A 20,260-nucleotide genomic window follows, 5' to 3' on the forward strand; every position below is an offset into this window, starting at 1 on the left:
CGTTTATTATTTATAGCAGGGTGAAACAAGCATAGCAGTTTCCTCTAATTTTGCATATATGTGTGTGTGTGTGTGTCTAAGTTCGTATAAATGTCATAGGGTGAACTTCCTCTTTCTATAAACAGAGCGAGTAGTACATTTTGTTCTTTTCCTATTAAGAGTAAAATATGAACATATACTTTAATGCAACATAAAACTCATAAAAGCGTTTCTTCTTTAACATCCCCTCCTGATGTTAATATTTTTCACTTAATCATACTTTATTATCAGCCAACAATCACTTGCTTATAACATTCTCAATTGTAGCATCATTCAGTATGTGTGTGTGTGTTTCTATACTAAATCTTCTTCATCCGGTTCATCTTCTAGTGGCAGTCCAACATAGGTAATTACTGTGGCCTGTACCATTTTGTCAATCATGGATCTTATGCATGGTAGGATACATGTAGAAAACAAGCATAATAATAGAAGCAGAACTCCTATCAGTACGAGTCCTTTTATCACGAGGGTCTTCCAGCTGCCACTCAGCAGCCAGGTCAGCCAGTCCTCATTGTTCGTGACATAGTCTTGTTGCTGCGCATTACTCAGTTGTCACAACTTGTCTAGGGCGGTGGTCATGGTCAAGGAGTGCACGTTGTCCGGGATATAGGTGCAACAAGTGGTGTTGAATAAGACACAGAGGCCCCCTCTCTCAGCGAGAATCATGTCCAGGGCGACCCTGTGTTGCATGACCACTATTCTGATCGCGTCGATTTCCTCATTCTGAGCCTTATTTATCTTTGTTGAGCTGTTCAGGAAAAGTCCAAATCGGTAGTCAAGAGTCTCAATTCTTAACGTGTTTTTTCCAGTTCCGACCCATGGGAACAGTGAGTGGAACCTTCTGTCCGGTGGTCCACAACTTGAACTCCGCTGGTACATCACTGCCCCAGATTGGGTCATGGGGTTGCACGTCATCAGTGTTCCTCTTACGTCGTGGTTGGTTCTGATGGAATACTCTGAATGTGTGGTCTGACACTAAAATTGGGGCGCAGAGTCCGGTACTGTTGGGTGGGATGGTGAAGTATGTCCTTGAGCCACATGCCCATGCTGTACCCTGCACCCAATATGTGCCATTCAGGAAGCTTGTCTGTGCCTTTCTGTCCTGCGGCATTCGGAAAGTCTGGGAGCAGTTTCGGTTCCTTCCCAGCTTTCTGTTGCCGTGTGCAAAGTTGAAACACATTGGGTGTTGTATTCCTGGTTCCGTTCTGACGTTGAATGTTCCATTGATGGCTTTGGAATATACATAGGGCTTTGGGAAGGCTGGGTGATTTTCCATATAGGGTGGCTTGCATTGCTGTTGTTGGGAGGTGAGAACAGACGTAGCAGCCTGTGTGGTTGTCTTCTGCATGTACTCGGTTGTAGATGTACCGGTACCAGGCATTGTTCAGCCAGGGGTGGTTGTGCTCTTTGTCCATATCCTTCAGGTGTGAGTTGTCATATGACCATTTCTTCTGCAGATGGTGCTGTGGGACCTCGTCCTTCCAGGTGAGTATCAATAGGCTCACTAGGAGCGCGATGCCAGCCACTAAGTTTCTTCATGATTACCAGGCACACCTAGACTTCTGGTGAGTAGACTACCAGCGAAGTGGAGAGGCGGGATATACCCAATCAGCCCTTCCTCCACCGGTAGATCACCTGGAAGCTAGGGGAACCGGCGTCTAAGCGTCTGGATTGTCACTCACTTTTTTACAGTGGCTTTGGTGGATCCAAGATAGTCTTTCTGCTATTTTGCAGGCGGTTGGCATAGTGAGTAGGACCTGATATGGGCCCTCCCTCCTAGGTGAACTCCAATTTTTCCTCTGGAGCACTTTGATCAGGATCCAATCTCCTGGTTGTAACCTGCAAGACACTGGAGAGATATCACTCGGCAGTTGGTTGTTTAGCACAATCTCTTTATTCTCAAGCAAGTGCTTAGGGAGGATATCTGACATTCCCCCCTTTCGACACACGTGTTAATCCGTGTGTCGCTAATGCTGCTGTCTTGTGTAGGGATTTTAGCAATACTGGTTTGCCATTACAGGTCATTAAGTCATTGTGTAGTTCTGCTCCACACTTTAGCCATTTCTTTTGCTCTGCGATAGGTGCGGCTTTGTTCGTCTTTAAGTACATCAAGTGGTATCAGCTGTGAAGTTTCAGATACTAAAGTTTGTATTGGTTGCTGTGCGGCCTTCTTTGCGGCTCGGTCATTTTGCCATATTTTTGCAAAATGATGCACTGCTGCAAAAACATATTGACTGTCAGTGTGTATATTTATGCACTTCCCCTTGTGTAGCCTGCACGCTCGCACAACAGCCGTCAGTTCCGCACTTTGTGCAGAGTTTGAGGAAGTTAAAGGCTTTGCTTCTATAACTGTTTTTAGATGCTGAGCCATCTACGAAGACGTCTGTAAAGGTAGACTGTGGTATACTGTAAATATCACTTCTCGGTTTCGTTTCCTCTTCCAGTTTTTTTATACAGCAGTGTTTTTCACCATCTACTGATGCGGGGAGAAGTGTGCTAGGGTTCAACTGACCACAATTCTCGATTGTAATGTGTGACTGTGAAAGCAGAATGCCTACATATGAAAGTTGTCTAGCATGAGTTAAATAAGATAAGTTTTCTTGTAGCAAGATGGAGGTTACAGCGTGAGGAACTTTGATAATCAATGTGTGTCCTAAGACAATGTCAGCTGATTTTTTAACTGCCTCTGCTGCAGCGGCACAAGCTTGTACACATGTTGGTAAACCGGAGGCGACTGAGTCTAATTTGCAGGAATAGAATGCAAGTGGGCGTTGTTTTCCCCCGAAAGCTTGCATTAGAACGGCTTTCATATAACTGGCCGCGCCGTCAACATGCAAATAAAAAGTTTTTTCATAGTCTGGCAATGCTAAAACTATACGCGTCTGCAATGCAAGTTTTAGATCATTAAATGCTTTTTCTGCTTCTGGTGTCCATTATATTTTATCTTTCAGTGCTAGATTTTTTCCATAAATTAAGTTTTGCAATGGTTCAGCTAACAGAGCATATTCAGGTATCCAGCATCTGCAAAAATTGCAGAGACCTAAATAACTCATCATTTGTTGTTTTGTAAGTGGTTTTGGAGCATTCTGCACTGCTAGTTTTCTGCTGTCTAACAGTGTTCTGCCTTCTCCTGTAAGCTTATGTCCGAGGTACGTGACCTCTTTGCTCCACAACTGTAACTTGTGTTGTGAGACTTTGTGACCTTGCTCTGCTAGATGTTGCAACACTGTCAGTGTGTGGCGTCTCCTGTAACGAGAATATCATCAATGTATAGAAAAAAAAATTGACTTGTGGCAGGGAGCGTGCATAATGACATAGATTTCTTTAATGCCTCTGCATACAGGGTGGGGCTATTCTGAAAACCCTGCGGCAGTCTGGTGTAGGTGTACTTTTCATTGTCAAAAGTGAATCTGAACAGGTTTTGTAAATCTGGGTGTAATGGCACAGAGAAAAAACGCGTTTGAGAGATCTACAACTGAGAACCATTGTTCTTTTGGTGTCACTTGATTTAAAATTGTGTGTGTATTTGCTACCACAGGTGGGATTGGTTCTGTTACCTCGTTTATTGCTCTAAGATCAGAACTATATTTTTCTGTGTTTGCTTTTTTCACTTCCTGGTCACTTGCTGTTCCTATCGTCTTCTTCCTCACTGTCATTCCTTTTCCTTTGCCTACACTCGCGGGCAAAATGCCCTTGTTTTCCACAGTTGTAGCAAATTGTATTTTTTGTTCTACGATCTGTGTTCCTTCCACCTGCCTTTCCCTTCCCTTTGTAGGGGCCTGGCTTATGTCTCCTATGTTCACCGGAAAATGCTACAAATCCTGTTGCAGGATCTACGGTGAAAACTCCTCCTTTTTCTTTTTGTTTTTGTACTTTAACCGCATGTTCAGCGTATTGTAAGGCGTCTGGCAGACTTCCTGTATTTTGTGTGACCCAATGTTTCCCTACGTGGGCCCTTACTTTTGGGAGGAGGCCATTTAAAAATGCATTTTTTTTTTAAATTGTTGTTTTGGTTTTTTTTGTCCCGTTTGGATCTATAGCCATCAGAATTGTTGTCTTGAGGCCAAGAAAGATGCCAAGCGGATTTATTTTACCAAGTGGATCATCATGGCCTTGCCATATTGGTCCATTTGATTGACCTTTATTATAATTATGAATTTATTTTATTTTCAGTTGCAAACGGGACAGACATGACTCGGGGATAGGACAGGGGGAAAGAAAGAAAGAAAGAGGGGGAGAGAAAGAAAGAAAACCAAAGGGGAGAAGAGACGGTGAGAAGGGGGGGAAGAGAGAAAAAAACCCAAAAAATGGTAAATGGTAAATGGCCTGTATTTGTATAGCGCTTTTCTAGTCCCTAAGGACCCCAAAGCGCTTTACACAACCTGTCATCCACCCATTCACACACACATTCACACACTGGTGATGGCAAGCTACAATGTAGCCACAGCCACCCTGGGGCGCACTGACAGAGGCGAGGCTGCCGGACACTGGCGCCACCGGGCCCTCTGACCACCACCAGTAGGCAACGGGTGAAGTGTCTTGCCCAAGGACACAACGACCAAGACTGTCCAAGCCGGGGATTACAAGGCGAACTCCCAACTCTTGAGCCACGATCGCCCCATGAAAAAAACAAAAACAAAAAAAAAACTCCTGGGTCACCTGTATGGAGAAAAAAAACAAACAGAGGAGACAGCAAACAACAAAGAACAACATAATAATAGAAAAAAAAGCACCATCACAATAAACTAGCTAGCCATAGATATCAATAGTTACTAAATAATAAACGATATTGTGCAACACGCAAGATAGACAGCGCACAGTGTGCTTTGAGGCAGCAGCCAAGAAAGCTGTAGTCCGCGTCTGTGAATACCCATGTGTACACCTGTGTGCATACCTGTGTGGATCAGCATGCTTGCATTCCAAAGGTTTCTCCATGTAATGATCTGCTAGGGAGTGTGGGGAGCCACAGCCCTGTCCTTTATGGTATCAAGCAGGTATGGAGGAGGCAAGGCAAGTTTATTTGTATAGCACAATTCAACAACAAGGTGATTCAAAGTGCTTTACAGAGACATTATAAACAAAAACAAATAAAAAGCATGATTTAAAATTGATTAAAACAAGCAAATAAACTAACTAACTAATTAACAAACAAACAAACAAAACAGTATATAAAATCAAAACAGATAAAATCAGAACAGTAGATAAAATCAGTAGTTAAATGTATGTTTTGAAATTTAAGCTTAAAAGTGTGGATTTGGTGCTTTATTCAAATGCAGCTGAGAACAGGTGAGTCTTCAACCTGGATTTAAATAAACTGAGTGTTTCAGCTGATCTGAGGCTTTCTGGGAGTTTGTTCCAGATATAAGGAGCATAAAAGCTGAATGCAGCTTCTCCGTGTCTGGTTCTGACTCTGGGAACTGATAAAAGACCGGATCCAGATGACCTGAGGGATCTGGAAGGTTCATACTGGGTCAGGAGGTCATTGATGTATTTTGGTCCTAAACCATTCAGAGCTTTATAGACCAGCATCAGGGGCCCGTTCTTCGTACGTCGCTTACTACATCCAAGATCAAATGACACATCCAAGATCAAATCATCGCGCTAACCGTGAGCTCGCTAATCCGGTTCCCCGAACACACCTGCTGTTGACGATTAGTACAGCTGGACGCAGTAATGTGACATCACTGGGTGTCGTAAAAGGGGCTACGCATCGATAGTAGAAACATTGATCGGCAACCCTCTGATTGGTCGGCGAAAATGTCGACGGAGCGCGCTCGGCTCGGTATTTTTCGGCAGCAGAGCAAGAACTCTTGAGTGAGGGATTTCAGGAGTTTCAGAGTTTAATCAGAACGCAAGGGAACACTGCAAAGGCTGCAAAAGCAAGGAGAGAGGGCTGGCAGGAAGTTGCTGACAAATTAAACTCGTAAGTAATTTAATAATAACAATAATAATGGAGTGGATCTATATAGCGCTTTTCAAGGCACCCAAAGCGCTTTACAATGCCACTATTCAGTCACTCTCACATTCACACACTGGGGGAGGCAGCTACAGTTGTAGCCACAGCTGCCCTGGGGCAGACTGACAGAAGCCAGGCTGCCATATCGCGCCATCGGCCCCTCTGGCCAACACCAGTAGGCGGTAGGGTAGATTTATTATATTACACTATATTATCCAATATTATATTACATTATATTATAATATGTTATATTTTATCCTCTGTCACATTAGAGCCACGACAGGACCCACTAGAACATGGGAACAGGTAAAAGTGAAATATAAGAATATTCTACAGAATGGTAATATTTATCACTTATATTGCTTTTAGTCTCTTGGAAAGAGACCCTGGAATACTCTGTTTGTTTATAACAGCAACCAAGAAAAGGGCAGAGCAACAAAAGACAGGTGGTGGTCCTGCACCCCCTCGTCAACAAGTTGGTTAAGTGAATAATACCCTCACGGGAAAATCGATATCTCTCTATGAGCACACTGTCGCGCTGAGCTAAAGGATCCTGTCTGTCCCGCAATATACGCTGAATTCTGAGGACTCTCCTTATCAATCTTGCACCTTCCGCAATGGGTTGCTCGCGTATACGGACAGGACATGGCTGCGACAGACTTCCCAAATCCACCTTCGCTTTTATAGCCGTGGTCTCTCATCTTGATTACACGAAGTAATTTACAATTACTACTCTGAAATATGAATTACATCTGTAATAATCACATACATGTAATAGAATGTTAATAGTACATTTCCCTTTTTTAGGAAATGACCTGTGTGAAATCAATAAATGGATCAGGTGCTGCATTGTCTTTAGTTACATTGATGTTATTTATTTATGGTGAAACAGTGGTGGAATATCGCTGTTGCTTTCGTATGATGACGCGGGCATACCTGCGTGGCCGCGATCTAATCCTGTTTACATAAAGTAAACCTGCTCCCGAGCAGGTTTACGCTTACGGCTCTGTTGCTATGACAGCAAGTCCCGGATGAGCTTCGGGGAACCGACTGATCCAGGATCACGCGAAATCGTCTACAATCTAATCCGGCTAACCTACTTAGCGAGGTACGAAGAACGGGCCCCAGGACTTTAAAGTCTATCCTCTGACGGACAGGCAGCCAGTGTAAAGACCTCAGAGCTGGACTGATGTGGTCCACTTTTTTGGTCTTAGTGAGGACTCGAGCAGCAGAGTTCTGAATGAGCTGTAGTTGTCTGACTGATTTTTTAGGTAGACCTGTAAAGATGCTGTTACAGTAATCAAGCCTACTAAAGATGAATGCATGGACTAGTTTTTCCAGGTCCTGTTGAGACATCAGATCTTTTATCCTTGAAATATTCTTGAGGTGATAGTAAGCTGACTTTGTTATTGTCTTAATGTGTTTTTCTAAGTTTAGGTCTGCATCCATCACTAAACCCAAATTTCTCGCCTGGTTTGTGGTTTTTAGATGTATAGATTGAAGTTCTCTGGTGACCTGTAATCGTTTTTCTTTGGCGCCAAAGACTATTACCTCAGTTTTGTTTTTGTTTAGCTGGAGAAAATTGTGGCACAACCAGTCATTGATTTCCTCAATGCATTTACCAAGAGCCTGCACAGGGCCTTGGTCTCCTGGTGACATTGTGATATATATTTGTGTGTCATCTGCATAGCTACGACAGTTTATTTTGTTGTTCTTTATAATCTGTGCCAGTGGGAGCATGTAAATGTTAAACAGAAGGGGTCCCAAGATGGAACCTTGGGGAACTCCACATGTGATACTTGTCTGCTCAGATGTGAAGTTACCTATTGATACAAAGTATTTCCTGTTTTCTAAGTATGTTTTGAACCAGTTTAGTACAGTTCCTGAAAGACCTGTCCAGTTCTCCAGTTGTTTGAGTAATATGTTGTGGTCAACTGTATCAAATGCTGCACTGAGATCCAGTAAAACTAAGACTGACATTTTTCCACTGTCTGTATTCAGACATATGTCATTAAACACTTTGGTCAGAGCGGTTTCAGTGCTGTGGTTCTGTCTAAAACCTGACTGGAAGGCATCGTAGCAATTATTCTGTTTTAAGAAGTAATTGAGCTGTTGAGAAACTGCTTTTTCAATGATCTTACTTAAAAATGGGAGATTTGAGATCGGCCTGTAGTTGTTCATTTGTGTCTTGTCAAGATTGTCCTTTTTCAGTATAGGTTTGATTACAGCAGTTTTTAGTGATTCTGGAAACACACCTGATAATAAAGAAAAGTTGACGATCTGTAACAGGTCTGACTCTAAAGTCTTTGAGACCTTTTTGAAAAAACTTGTTGGCAGGACATCTAAACAGCAGGAGGAGGAGTTCAGTTGACCTAAGATGTCCTCCAGGTCTTTGCTGTTAATCGGGTGAAACTGTTTCATGGTGTTTAAACAGTTTTTTGGTGGACACAGTACATATCCTGGATCTGCTGTTGATGTACCAATTGCTTGTCTAATTTTTTGGATTTTTTCTGTGAAGAATTTGGCAAAGTCATTGCAGGCCATGGTCGAATGAAGTTCAGCTGCCACTGACACAGGAGGGTTTGTTAGCCTGTCAACTGTAGAAAATAAGACCCGAGCATTATGGCTGTTTTTAGTGATGATGTCAGAGAAGTAGGGCCTCCTTGCACTCCTCAGTTGTAAATTATAATTGTGAAGTTTCTCTTTATAAATGTCATAATGAACCTGGAGGTTTGTTTTTCTCCATCTGCGCTCAGCTTTCCTACACTCTCTTTTTTCATTTTTCACCAGTGTGGAGTTTCTCCATGGAGACTTTTTCCTTCCAGAGATAACCTTCACCTTAATGGGAGCAATGGTGTCCATTACATTTAACATGTTAGCATTGAAGCTATTGACGAGCTCATTGACTGACCCTCTGGACAGGTCAGGTGTTAATGGGAAGACCTGGTTAAAAATTGCACTACTGTGTTCAGTTATACACCGTTTTGTGATCACTGTTGTTGATATATTTGTGTGGGCTGAGATTTTACTTTCAAAGAAAACACAGTAATGATCAGACACGCCCACATCAGACACAGTAACCTTTGAAATGCTCAGGCCTTTGGAGATCAGTAGGTCAAGAGTGTGTCCTCTATTATGTGTGGCCTCTGTTACATGCTGAGTCAGCCCAAAGTTGCCCAGAGTGTTACTCAGGTCTTTAGTCCCTTTGTCCTGAGGGTTGTCCACATGAATGTTAAAATCCCCAACAATAATTACACAGTCAAAATCAACACAGATCACAGACAGCAGTTCACTGAGGTCATTAAAAAAGTCTGTGCAGTATTTGGGAGGCCTGTAAACATTAAGAAACACAACTTTGGATGGGGCCTTCAGCTGTAAAGCCACATATTCAAAAGACTGAAAACTTCCAGGAGATAGCTGCTTACATTGAAATGATTCATTAAATAAGACAGCAACCCCTCCTCCTCTCCTGCTCGCCCTGACCTCACTGATAAAACTGTAGTTAGGAGGGGTCGTCTCGATGAGAACAGCTCCACTGTTACTTTGGTCCAACCAAGTTTCAGTTAAAAACATAAAATCAAGGCTGTGCTCAGTGATTAAATCATTAATTAAAAATGTTTTCCCAGCTAAAGATCTAATGTTTAATAAAGCCAACTTAAGTGTTTTAGAGGCATTACTTGTCCCCTCGTGTTTGGGAGCAGTCTGTGGCACACAAGGTATGTTTACTATGTTTAAAGATCTTTTAGAGTGCACCTCTCTGTGTTTTGACCAGGCCACATGTCTCCTGTCACCTAAAAGTACAGAAATTTTAAAACCTTCTAGTAAACAGGGTCCCAGCTTCTCCTGGGAAAAGTCACCACTGCCATAATCCTCATAGCCCGGACCCTTCACATATCACACATCAGACTGCGGAGACAGGGCATGAAGGTGGTAAAGAGGAACTAAGGGGGGCGAGGCTGGGCAATGTGAGTTCGATTGCTCTGTTGAGGGTGGGGCTCGATGGCGAACCTTTGGCCGCTCTGGTGGGGGGTTTATGGGGGACAAAAAGGGATTGGGACGGGGGGTAGATCTGAGCCCAGCATTGACCCCCTCCATCATCTCCTCAGTGAATTTCAGGTGTGGGGAGGAGGGAGAAAGGGAGGGGGAGGAGGGTGATGGCCTGTCAGGGGTTTGGGGGGGACCACGACCTGGGGAAGGTCGTGGTCCCTTGTCCTGGTCGTTGGTGTTGTTGAGAGAGTTGGAGGCAAATAGGGACCCCTCTTCTTGCCTTAGATGTCTCTCCTTTCTGAGGCTCTTCCTCAGATGCCTTAGATGTCTCTCCTTTCTGAGGCTCTTCCCGGGTGGGGGCAGATGGAGCTCCTCCTCAAGGTTTCTGCTGGGCTTTGTCTGTTCTTGGAGTACTGTTTGTTCCTCTTTATGAGATAACTCCTCGTTTATCTCAGCCTTGGCACCAAGCACAGATGGATAACGTATGGAATAAAACAAGTTGGAGGTGAACAGTTTCACCCCTGACTTGTTAAAATTAAATCCATTTGCTTCAAACAGATGCCTGCGTTCCCAAAAAATATTAAAGTTGTCGATAAAATGCACTGAGTGGTCAGCACATGCTGATATAAGCCATTTATTCAGTGTAAACAACCTGCTGAATCTCTCGTCTCCTCCTCTGACCGGCGGTACAGGTCCACTGATGAATACAGCTGCATTCAGTGTTAGGATGCCTGGGTCGTTGACCCAGGGTTTTTGAGTTTATTATATTATTCATACTTTCTAGTTTTTGGTTTCTTTGAGTTCTGTCTTATGGCTTAGGTCTCTGTCTTCTTTAGTTGCTCTGTCTCCCCTATCACCTGCATCCCCTTGTCTAGTTCGCGTCTATGTGTATCTTAAGTTCCTATATCCCCGTGTTCAGTCAGTGTTTTGTGTCTGCCCTGTTCCCACGTCTCTGTTCCCTTTGTAGTGCCTGCTTATGAGCCTGTGTCTTTGTTCAGTCTGTGTTATGCGTTTCCTGTTTTACTTTGAAGGTCTGTGTCTTATCTCAGTGTGTTCAGTTTACGCTTCTTTGGTCTCGTCAGTTCTGATTTGTCCCAGCTGTGTTTCCCTCCTGTTACCCATTCCCTGATTGCTCCCTCTGTGTATTTAAGCCCAGTGTTTCTCTGTGTCTGTGTCGCGATCTACCGTTTATTTTGCTGTGTGTTTTGCCTGTCCACCGGTGTAAGTTTATTTTGAGTTTTTCTAGTTATGTCATGTTGCGTTCAGCATTAAAGCTGTTTTTGTTTAAGTTCTGTCTCCGGAGTCTGCACCTTGGGTCCTATTCCTGTCTGCACACAGCCACACCTAACATTCAGAGAGTTTACAGTATTTAATAATCCAGTAAAGTCCCGTTTCAGAACCTCCGACTGTTGTTTGGACACATCGTTTGACCCTGTATGCAGAACAATGTTTGTCACAGTTGGATATTCATCTGCAATTTGAAGAATTCTCTCCTTCAGGTTGTTGACCATATCCTTAGGAAAGCAGAGGACTTTAGTGTTCTTACCGCACATCCTTTGTACATCCTTTACGGCAGAGTCACCCACAATCAGAGTTTAAGATAAGATAAGATAAGATAGAACTTTATTAATCCCTCGGGTGGGTTCCTCTGGGAAATTCGACTTCCAAAAAGCACAGCAACGACCGAAGTTACAGTTACAGAATTGTTATATATATATATATATATATATATATATATATATACACACACACACACACACACACACACACACATATATAAATACAGAGACAAATATAAATAAAATATACAAAGGGGATAAATAGAATAAATAGGAATAAAAAATAAAAATACAAGTGAATTGCACATTTCAAGTATTGAGTCTATTGCACTGTTGACTATTTACAAAAAGTATTGCACAAGGTATTGTACAGTGAGGTGAAGAGGCACTTAGTTGTTCCCCCCTCCTTTGTCCTCCTGTTTCCCCTCCCTCTCCCCTCCAGAGAGGAGTTAAACAGTCTGATGGCGTGTGGGACAAAGGAGTTTTTAAGTCTGTTAGTTCTTGTCTTGGGGAGAAGCAACCTGTCACTGAACAGACTCTTCTGGTTGTTAATGGCCGTGTGCAGAGGATGCCCAGCATTGTTCATAATGTCCATCAGTTTCTTTAATGTCCTTTTCTCTGCCACTGTCACCAGAGTGTCCAGCTTCATGCCGACCACAGAGCTAGCCTTCCTGATCAGTTTCTCCAGCCTGGATGAGTCCTTCTTTGCTGTGCTGCTCCCCCAGCACACCACAGCATAGAAAAGTACTCCAGCAACCACTGACTGGTAAAACATCCTCAGGAGCTTCCTGCAGATGTTAAAAGACCTCAGCCTCCTGAGGAAGTACAGTCGGCTTTGGGCTTTTTTATACAGGTGCTCTGTGTTGCATGACCAGTCCAGTTTATTGTCCACCCACAGCCCGAGGTACTTGTACTTGTTGACCACCTCCACCTCCTCCCCCTCTATCTGAACCGGCAGTGGACCTTCTCTGGACCTCCCGAAGTCCACAACCAGTTCCTTAGTCTTTGAGGTGTTGAGTTGCAGGTGGTTTGTGTGACTCCATGCGACAAAGTTCCTCACCAGACTTCTGTACTCCTCTTCCTGATCATCCCAGATACACCCCATGATGGCCGTGTCATCTGCAAACTTCTGAATGTGGCATAATTCAGAGTTGTAGCAGAAGTCAGAGGTGTACAGGGTGAAGAGAAGAGGGGACAGCACAGTTCCCTGTGGTGCTCCTGTGCTGCTGACCACTGTGTCAGACGTGATGTCCTTCAGCCTGACGTACTGTGGTCTGTCGGTGAGGTAGTCGGAGATCCAAGCCACCAGGCAGGGGTCCACCTCCATCCTGTTCAGTTTTTCCTGAAGCATACAGGGCCGGATGGTATTAAAGGCACTGGAAAAGTCAAGAAACAGTATCCTGACCGTGCCTTTTCCCCCATCCAGGTGTGAGTGGGCTCTGTGTAGGAGGTACAGGATGGCATCCTCCACTCCGACACCCACCTTGTATGCAAACTGTAGTGGGTCCTGGGCATGTTGTACCTGTGGTCGGAGGAAGTTGAGGAAGAGCCGCTCTAGAGTCTTCATAAGATGTGACGTCAGTGCCACCGGTCGGAAGTCATTCAGCTCATTGGGCCGGTTCTTTTTGGGGACCGGGACGATGCAGGATGTCTTCCATAGGGCGGGCACTCTCCCCAGTCGCAGACTGAGGTTGAAGACTCGTTGTAGCGGCTCCCCAAGTTCAGCAGCACACGCCTTTAGCATCCTAGGACACACCTTGTCTGGGCCTGCTGCCTTTCTGGGGCGAAGCTTCCTCAGTTGCCTCCTGACCTGATCCACTGTGACACTGGGAGATGTTTGGGAAGAGGGGAGGGGGGGAGATGTCTTGCTGCTGAGAGAGGGATTGGAGGAGGGGGGTGTCATGGTGTCAGAAAGGGGGGGAAGCGAGGGAGGCAGGAGAGTGGGGAGAGGACTCTGTAGTGAAGGTGAGGGTGAGGGTGGGGGGGTTGTGGGCTGGTCAAACCTGTTGAAGAAGTTGTTGAGTTCGTTTGCCTTCTCCACAGTCCCCCCCACTGTGCTTTTCTTGGTGTTGTGGCCTGTGATGGTTTTCACACCATTCCAGACCTCCCTCATATTGTTCCTCTCCAACTTCTGCTCCACCTTCCTCCTGTAGGTGTCCTTTGCTTCCCTCAGGCAGCGTTTCACCTCCCGCTGTGCTGCCTTCATCTCCTCCTTCACTTTGCTCCTGAAAGCCTTCTTCTTCATGTTGAGGACAGCTTTGACTTCCTGTGTTACCCACGGTTTGTTATTAGGATAACACCGTACCGTCTTAGCAGGGGCGACTGTGTCCACACAAAAGTTGAGGTAGTCTGTAAGACAGTGTGTCACCCCCTCTATGTCCTCACCATGTGGGCTCAGGAGCACATCCCAGTCTGTGGTGTCATAGCAGTCTCTCAGAGCATCCTCCTTTTCTGGGGTCCATCTCCGGATGGAGCGCGTTGTGACAGGCTGCCTTTGGACGAGGGGTGTGTATTGTGGCTGTAGGTAAACCAGGTTGTGGTCTGACTTCCCTAGTGGGGGGAGGGGGGTGGCTCTGTATGCATCTCTCACATTAGCATACAGTAGGTCAATTGTCCTGTTGCTCCTTGTGGGACAATTCACAAACTGGTGAAAAGCAGCCAGAGTAGAATCCAGTGTGGCATGGTTAAAGTCTCCAGATATAATAATGAAAGCCTCGGGGTTTTGTGTCTGAAGTCTTGCTGTGACTGTGTGTATTTTCTCACAGGCAGCTGTTGCGTCGGCCCTCGGAGGGATGTAAACACACACACAGATCACATGACTGAACTCCCGAGGTAGATAATATGGCCGCAAGCTAGCAGCTCCAGGTCCGGACGGCATACCGAAACTTTAACGGAGACGTGTCCAGGGTTACAGTATCTGTTGTTAACGTAGACAATGAGTCCCCCACCTCTGCTTTTTCCGCTGGCCTGCGTGTCCCTATCGGCTCTCACGGATGTGAAACCGCATAGGTCTACGTTAGCCTGCGGCGTTAGCTCGGTTAGCCACGTCTCCGTGAAGATAAACAAGCTGCACTCACGGTATAGTCTGTGGTTGTTCAGAGCGCACAGTTCGTCAATCTTATTCTGTAACGAGTTCACGTTGCCCATGATCACTGTCGGGATTGATGGTTTGAATCGCCTCCGGTGATCCGCTCTCCTCGCTCCAGCTTTGCAGCCTCTGTAGCTCCTCTTTAGCTCGGCCGGGATGTTGTGTCGCATGCCGGTCTGTCCCTTTGTTCTTAGTGCCAGCAGCTCCGCTCTCGAATAGATGAAGGAGCTGGTTCCAGAAGTTTTAAAAAGTGCATTATCCATCTTGTATCGCTATATCTAAGAGGTATAAGTAGAGGAAGGTGAAAAAAAGTTTGAAAAGCCTAGTCTAAAAAAGTTAAAGTTAACAAAAAAAGGTGCGGTGTTGCAGAGCTACTTGGAAAGGCTGCCGTCACTCCAGGCCTAGCCTTTAGCTTTCCCTGTGGTCTTTTACTTTTCAACAGATTTTCAGACCTTACTTCGCTGCTTTTAGATGGATGGTTGTCCGATATAGATCCAGGGTCCTTTGATAGTGGAGCAAATCACCCCCAGATACAAAGAACCACCAACGCACCGACACCTGGGGGAGTCCGCCACTGGCAGGGGAAGTGGTGGTGGGTGGAGATAGGCCTCCAAACCTTGGAGGGCCCGAGATGTCCCCAGAGAGGTGGCGTCTGATACCCAACCTGACATATAGATACAAACATACAGGCACACACAGACACAAACATCCATTCCCACCCTCATGCTCTCATGTGCACTTCACACTCAACCGACGTGGAGACAGACATAAAGAGACGCTGTATACACGATCACACTCCCCAAGCGTACTCTACAAACCGGGTCTAGGCACCCTTGCCCCTGGAGGGGGGAACCGCACCCAGACCCAGGTGGTGTTACCCTTTTCCCTGCGGTGGGGAGAGGCAGACCGTCCCGACTCCGCAGCAGCAGGGAGGCCCCACACCCCAGACCGCAGCCGGACGGCCAACTCCTCCTAGCCCCCCCGCTCCAGCAGGCCACAGAGAACGGGGGTGAGAGAAGACTCCAAACCTCCCTCCACCCGCTCATTGTAGTGTTGATGCATGTGTGTTCTAAGGTGCAATTAAAACCCAGGAGGGCATGGAGCTACCTGCCAGAGAGCAGCAGGTAAGCGCATAGTCCCTCCTGTTAGCCCTCAATGTCTAAGTGTATTTAAAATTGAGAGGTGGGCAACGATGCCAGGTAACTTGGACTCCGTGTATTGTGCCCACCCCCAAGATCCTATATGTATGTGTAATGAGGGTGTGAGTAATGTGAATGTCTAAGTTGTGGGATAAAATTGAGGCAGAGGCAGCCAGAAGGGGACAGAGGGGGGGGGGGGGGGGGGGGTAGCCTCCTCTGCACCCTGGTGACATACCTCTACTCCAAGACCCTGCATGTGTGGGTGGTTGTGGTGGAGCGGGAGGAGGGAGGCAGCTGGAGATGGGGAGGGAAATTGCTGTTGATTAGATGCCAATGCATTCTAATTAGCTCAACTGCTTCTCTCCACGACTCAAAACCTTCATTTAATGGCAGAACGTCTTTCAAAACATTTTCACTTGAGGCATTTTCAGATACCTTCTAGTTTTTCAAAGAATCCACACATCTTACATATGTCAAACTTTGAAGTTAGGGTTTTGATTAAATGTTAGGGTTTTGTTTATATATATATATATATATATATATATATATATATTTTTTTTTTTTTTTTTTTAAACTTTACATTGCTCATAGCTCACAGCTCTAAAACTGGGCATTTGTAAATCATATGCCTAATCACTATGTGTCACTGTGATCCACAAGTATTGGCACAAATGTGTTTCCAAACCAACAAAATAATCAAACAAAAACATACATGAGTCAGGACACAAAAAGACAAAGAAAAATGCTGCCAGAAACAAAGCAGAAGTGTGAGGGGAAACTGAGCTCACAGACAGCTGCATGTGTTGGCTTTTAATAGCATGCAGCCTCTGCTCTAAAAAACAAATAAAAAAGAAAATGTGTAACATGCTCATCAACTTAGCGTGTCCACATATTTAATTCAGCTTCTCAATCCTGTAGGTTTAGTTATTATCTACAGGGTTTGGCTTATTAGTTGTTATTATAGATGTGCTCTATATCTCAGTAATAGTTATCTAGGATAAATGACAGGTTTTCAAGCAGTTTAAGTGCCTCTATGCACCTAATTGGTTTAGATATTTCCTTTATTTTTTTCATCTCATATGTCATTATATTGAGTTTGAGCAAACCTTAAGCTTGGTGCAGACTACTTCATATCAATCGTCCATCTCACATCATAACTGACTAGGATACTTCTTGTTATTAATATTATATCATTATTAATATTATCATCTTTTTCTTTCTATATAATGACAATAGTATATTACAATATGTTATTAGTGTATATCACTATACTACTACTGAGCCAATTTAATAGTTAGGATCATCTTACTCAGCAAACAGATAAGTTAGAATTCATCCAATCTGTACAAATTTGCTTTTTCTCTGAACAGGTTTGTGCCCACTTTTAGACTGGTCTTCTGTTTGCCTCATCTCAGATCCAACCTTCAGTCACATTCATTCTCTGTTGCATGTCGAACCAAGCAATTTATTATTATATATTTTATTTTGTGTCCATCACATGCTTCGGGTGATCTGCAGTTTCATCCTTGTCCAAGCTGGAGACACACTTTCCTTGGCTGAACAATGACACAGCCTTAATGTACCTTATGCATCTCTCTATTTTATTTAAAAGGTTTTCATGTGAATTATTTCCTTCTATTTATTTTATACATTCTGGGCATGGTCGTCATGCCAACTATGTTTCATTGTTAATATAAGTTTACAGGTAGTTATCCTTCCTATTATTAGGTTCAATACATTAAAAATAAGTTCTAATGTAATTTTGTACTTCTTATATTTATATCTATTCGTTGGGGTCTGTTTCCAACCTTTTTAAACTACTTTGATCTCTAGTTTTCACTTAATAAGGGTTTTATCATTCACTGCAGAGGGATTACATTTTCCCTCCCACGCAGGGCGGTTTAATTTCTTTCGGTTCCTCCATCTATTTGCACTAATTTTGACTGGCGCCTGGACAATTTTCTCTAACCACTGCTCGTCAGCAGTGAGTTTTGTAGATTTATTACCCATTTTTCCTTAGTTTATAGATATATTGCGTTCATACACACATACACACCCGTGATGCTGTCGCTGGCACGAGGAATGAGAGTGGATATTAACAACGGCCTTCGACTTTCAAGCTGCCTTGAAAGCGGTGTTAATTTTATGTGATGAAACACAACCTTATCCTCATTCCACCAGCACTTCAGCAATCAACGGTAAACAATTCAGTGGAGTAGTTCAGCCACCTTAATGTGCTGTTAAATCAACTCCACCAACAAAACAGTAAAATGACAGTTCATACGCGCAAAATTTGTACTGGACAGCTCTGGGTGTCTTATTAGTATCTTGCTACCAGCCCCTTTTTCAGGCGAGCTGCTAACCGTTATTCTGCTTCCAACCACTGTTTCAGGCGAGCAGATAATTAGTTTTTCTATAGACTTTTGTTAGCGAATAGGTTACTGCCTATTTTTAATGTACTCAGACCACGCAGGCTGTCCCAGCCGATTGTTTTCCACGAAGTGTGTTAAGTGTGGAATATTCACCTGGCTTTGTAGTTGCCGGTCGGGCGTCCTCCTTCAAATCCCACCGCCGTGGACCTGTATAAGACGTTGGCCAGGACCCGCATTCACGTCCCTGGACTTCATCCCTTCCCGGAAGGGAGCTCTGCAGAGGCTTCAACGCAGGTTTGTCACGGAGTCGGGACTTGAGGAAGGATACCACTGTGAAATGGAGCATAATATTACTATTAATACCAGTCCATTAGCGGCTCGAAGGACCGATTAAATGTCAGAGATTTACAGTTATCAAACAGTCAGGTGAATAAACAACACTGAGACACTTGGAGACGGTTAACGTGCTGCATGGGTGAGGGCTCAGAGAGGACTCACACCGAGCTGCAGTAGTCGTTTATTATTTATAGCAGGGTGAAACAAGCATAGCAGTTTCCTCTAATTTTGCATATGTGTGTGTGTGTGTGTGTGTGTGTGTGTGTGTGTCTAAGTTCATATAAATGCCATAGGGTGAACTTCCTCTTTCTATAAACAGAGCGAGTAGTACATTTTGTTCTTTTCCTATTAAGAGTAAAATATGAACATATACTTTAATGCAACATAAAACTCATAAAAGCGTTTCTTCTTTAACAACTGTCCTTTCAGCTTTAGCTCCTAATTTATTCATTATTTATGGATGTAGCACAGCAGCCGTCTCTTGATTAACACATGGAGGGCTCGGGATCTGATGGTGTCGTCTCCCTAATTTGCCCACTCAGTAAATCTCACTCATGGCCAAGAAATTGAAATAAACCTTGTTTCCCTGCTGGATAGTGATCCACTGTAACTCTGCTCCTCCTTCCTGTTTAGGATTTCTGTGGCTGAAGTAAAATTCCCTCCATCCATCACTTATCCCAGCTAACCCAAAGTGAAATAAAGTTTTGCTGGTCTTAAAAAAGCATTACAATAATGGGCATTACCAATGCAAACTGAATGATACAGAAGATGAAAGAAGAGACTTTGATCAGTTAATAAAGCTCATGATCTGGATTCATTGTGGCTGCTACACAGATACTTCTGGGTCACTTCTCTCAGTTAGGAACCTTCCTCACCAAACTGACTGTTGGACCACACCCCTGGTTTCATGAGAAATTGTTTCAGCCATGATTTCTCTTCCTGTATTTCAGAGTAAAGACTGAAGTGACAAATGGAAGCATGTTTAAAAAACACAATGTGAGAGAGACGTTGAGGTCCTTAGAAGTTACCCTGGGTTTTTCTGTCACCCTGCTAGATGTTACACACCTTGTTATTGGACTGATTTCTACTGCTGGACTACTCCTGCGGAGAGTAACAATACTCTTACTAATTAGCTCCCTTTCACACCTTTGGGGATATTTATTTTTGTGTTTGCAGCGCTGTGAGCCAGAACAGCGAGAGAAAAATCTGCAACAGCGACGAGCCGAATGCTTACGTGAATCGCAGCAGCTGCACATGTGCTACGCTGAATTAGAGGATATCTTTGCTCTGGATTTCTATTTCTACTTTTTCATTTCTATATGATTCTTCTTGCATCTAAACAAAGATGATTCAATTTGCTAAATGTTGATGGCTCTTCGTGCTCAGGTGTAAATGAGACGTAATATTTGCTCTTGGTTTGGTTCTCCTGTACAGAACCTTGCAGTACAACAGAAACCTAAAAACATTATTTGTAGTTGTTATTCTTAGTTGTTCTGCTGCCTCAATACCACAGGGTCTGATTATGAAGTTATTGAGCTGCACATACTTTACGACCTGCTTAAGTTCGAGGTCACAGCGTCTGTAGAGCAGCTGGAACATAATGAAGTCTACAAGGTTAAAGTTTTCTCTTCAGTTATTGTTCTTTCTGCTGCTTGGTTTGATGGATCTGAGAGCTTTTGTTTTTATTATTGTTATTATAATTATCATGAATATTTTACTCTCTAGAAGCTTTAAAATAGTGTTTGTGTTTGAAAAAATTGATTTAAGAATTGAACAGAAACATC

At 43.9% G+C, this 20,260-nt stretch overlaps 1 protein-coding gene and 1 long non-coding RNA gene across 3 annotated transcripts in view; both read right to left on the bottom strand.

Annotated features, from left to right (window-relative positions):
* Positions 1-8: 8 nt before the first annotated feature.
* On the bottom strand, positions 9-18,913 carry LOC309702458. 2 transcript variants are annotated; one of them, XR_014275509.1, is made up of 4 exons: positions 18,495-18,913; positions 18,294-18,384; positions 4,934-5,015; positions 9-1,888 (listed from the first exon to the last, which is right to left on the bottom strand). It is a non-coding gene; the product is annotated as an uncharacterized lncRNA (long non-coding RNA). The 2 variants fall into 2 exon arrangements; XR_014275510.1 differs by lacking the exon at positions 9-1,888 and having other exon boundaries at positions 4,662-5,015; positions 18,495-18,909.
* Positions 9,897-20,260, bottom strand: part of LOC309697256 (uncharacterized protein) — a gene marked incomplete at its 3' end in the record, with an annotated part of 102,771 nt that continues 92,407 nt past the window's right edge. Inside the window, exons 2-3 of the mRNA XM_082519019.1 lie at positions 13,411-15,736; positions 9,897-9,901 (exon numbers count right to left, since the gene is read on the bottom strand). Of these exons, the coding sequence (XP_082375145.1) occupies positions 9,897-9,901; positions 13,411-14,419 (1,014 nt within the window). The 5' untranslated portion in view covers positions 14,420-15,736. The remainder of the gene's footprint in view (positions 9,902-13,410; positions 15,737-20,260) is intronic.

Source organism: Aulonocara stuartgranti, assembly GCF_965226115.1.
Source record: "Aulonocara stuartgranti genome assembly, chromosome: 3".
Lineage (NCBI taxonomy): Eukaryota > Metazoa > Chordata > Actinopteri > Cichliformes > Cichlidae > Aulonocara > Aulonocara stuartgranti.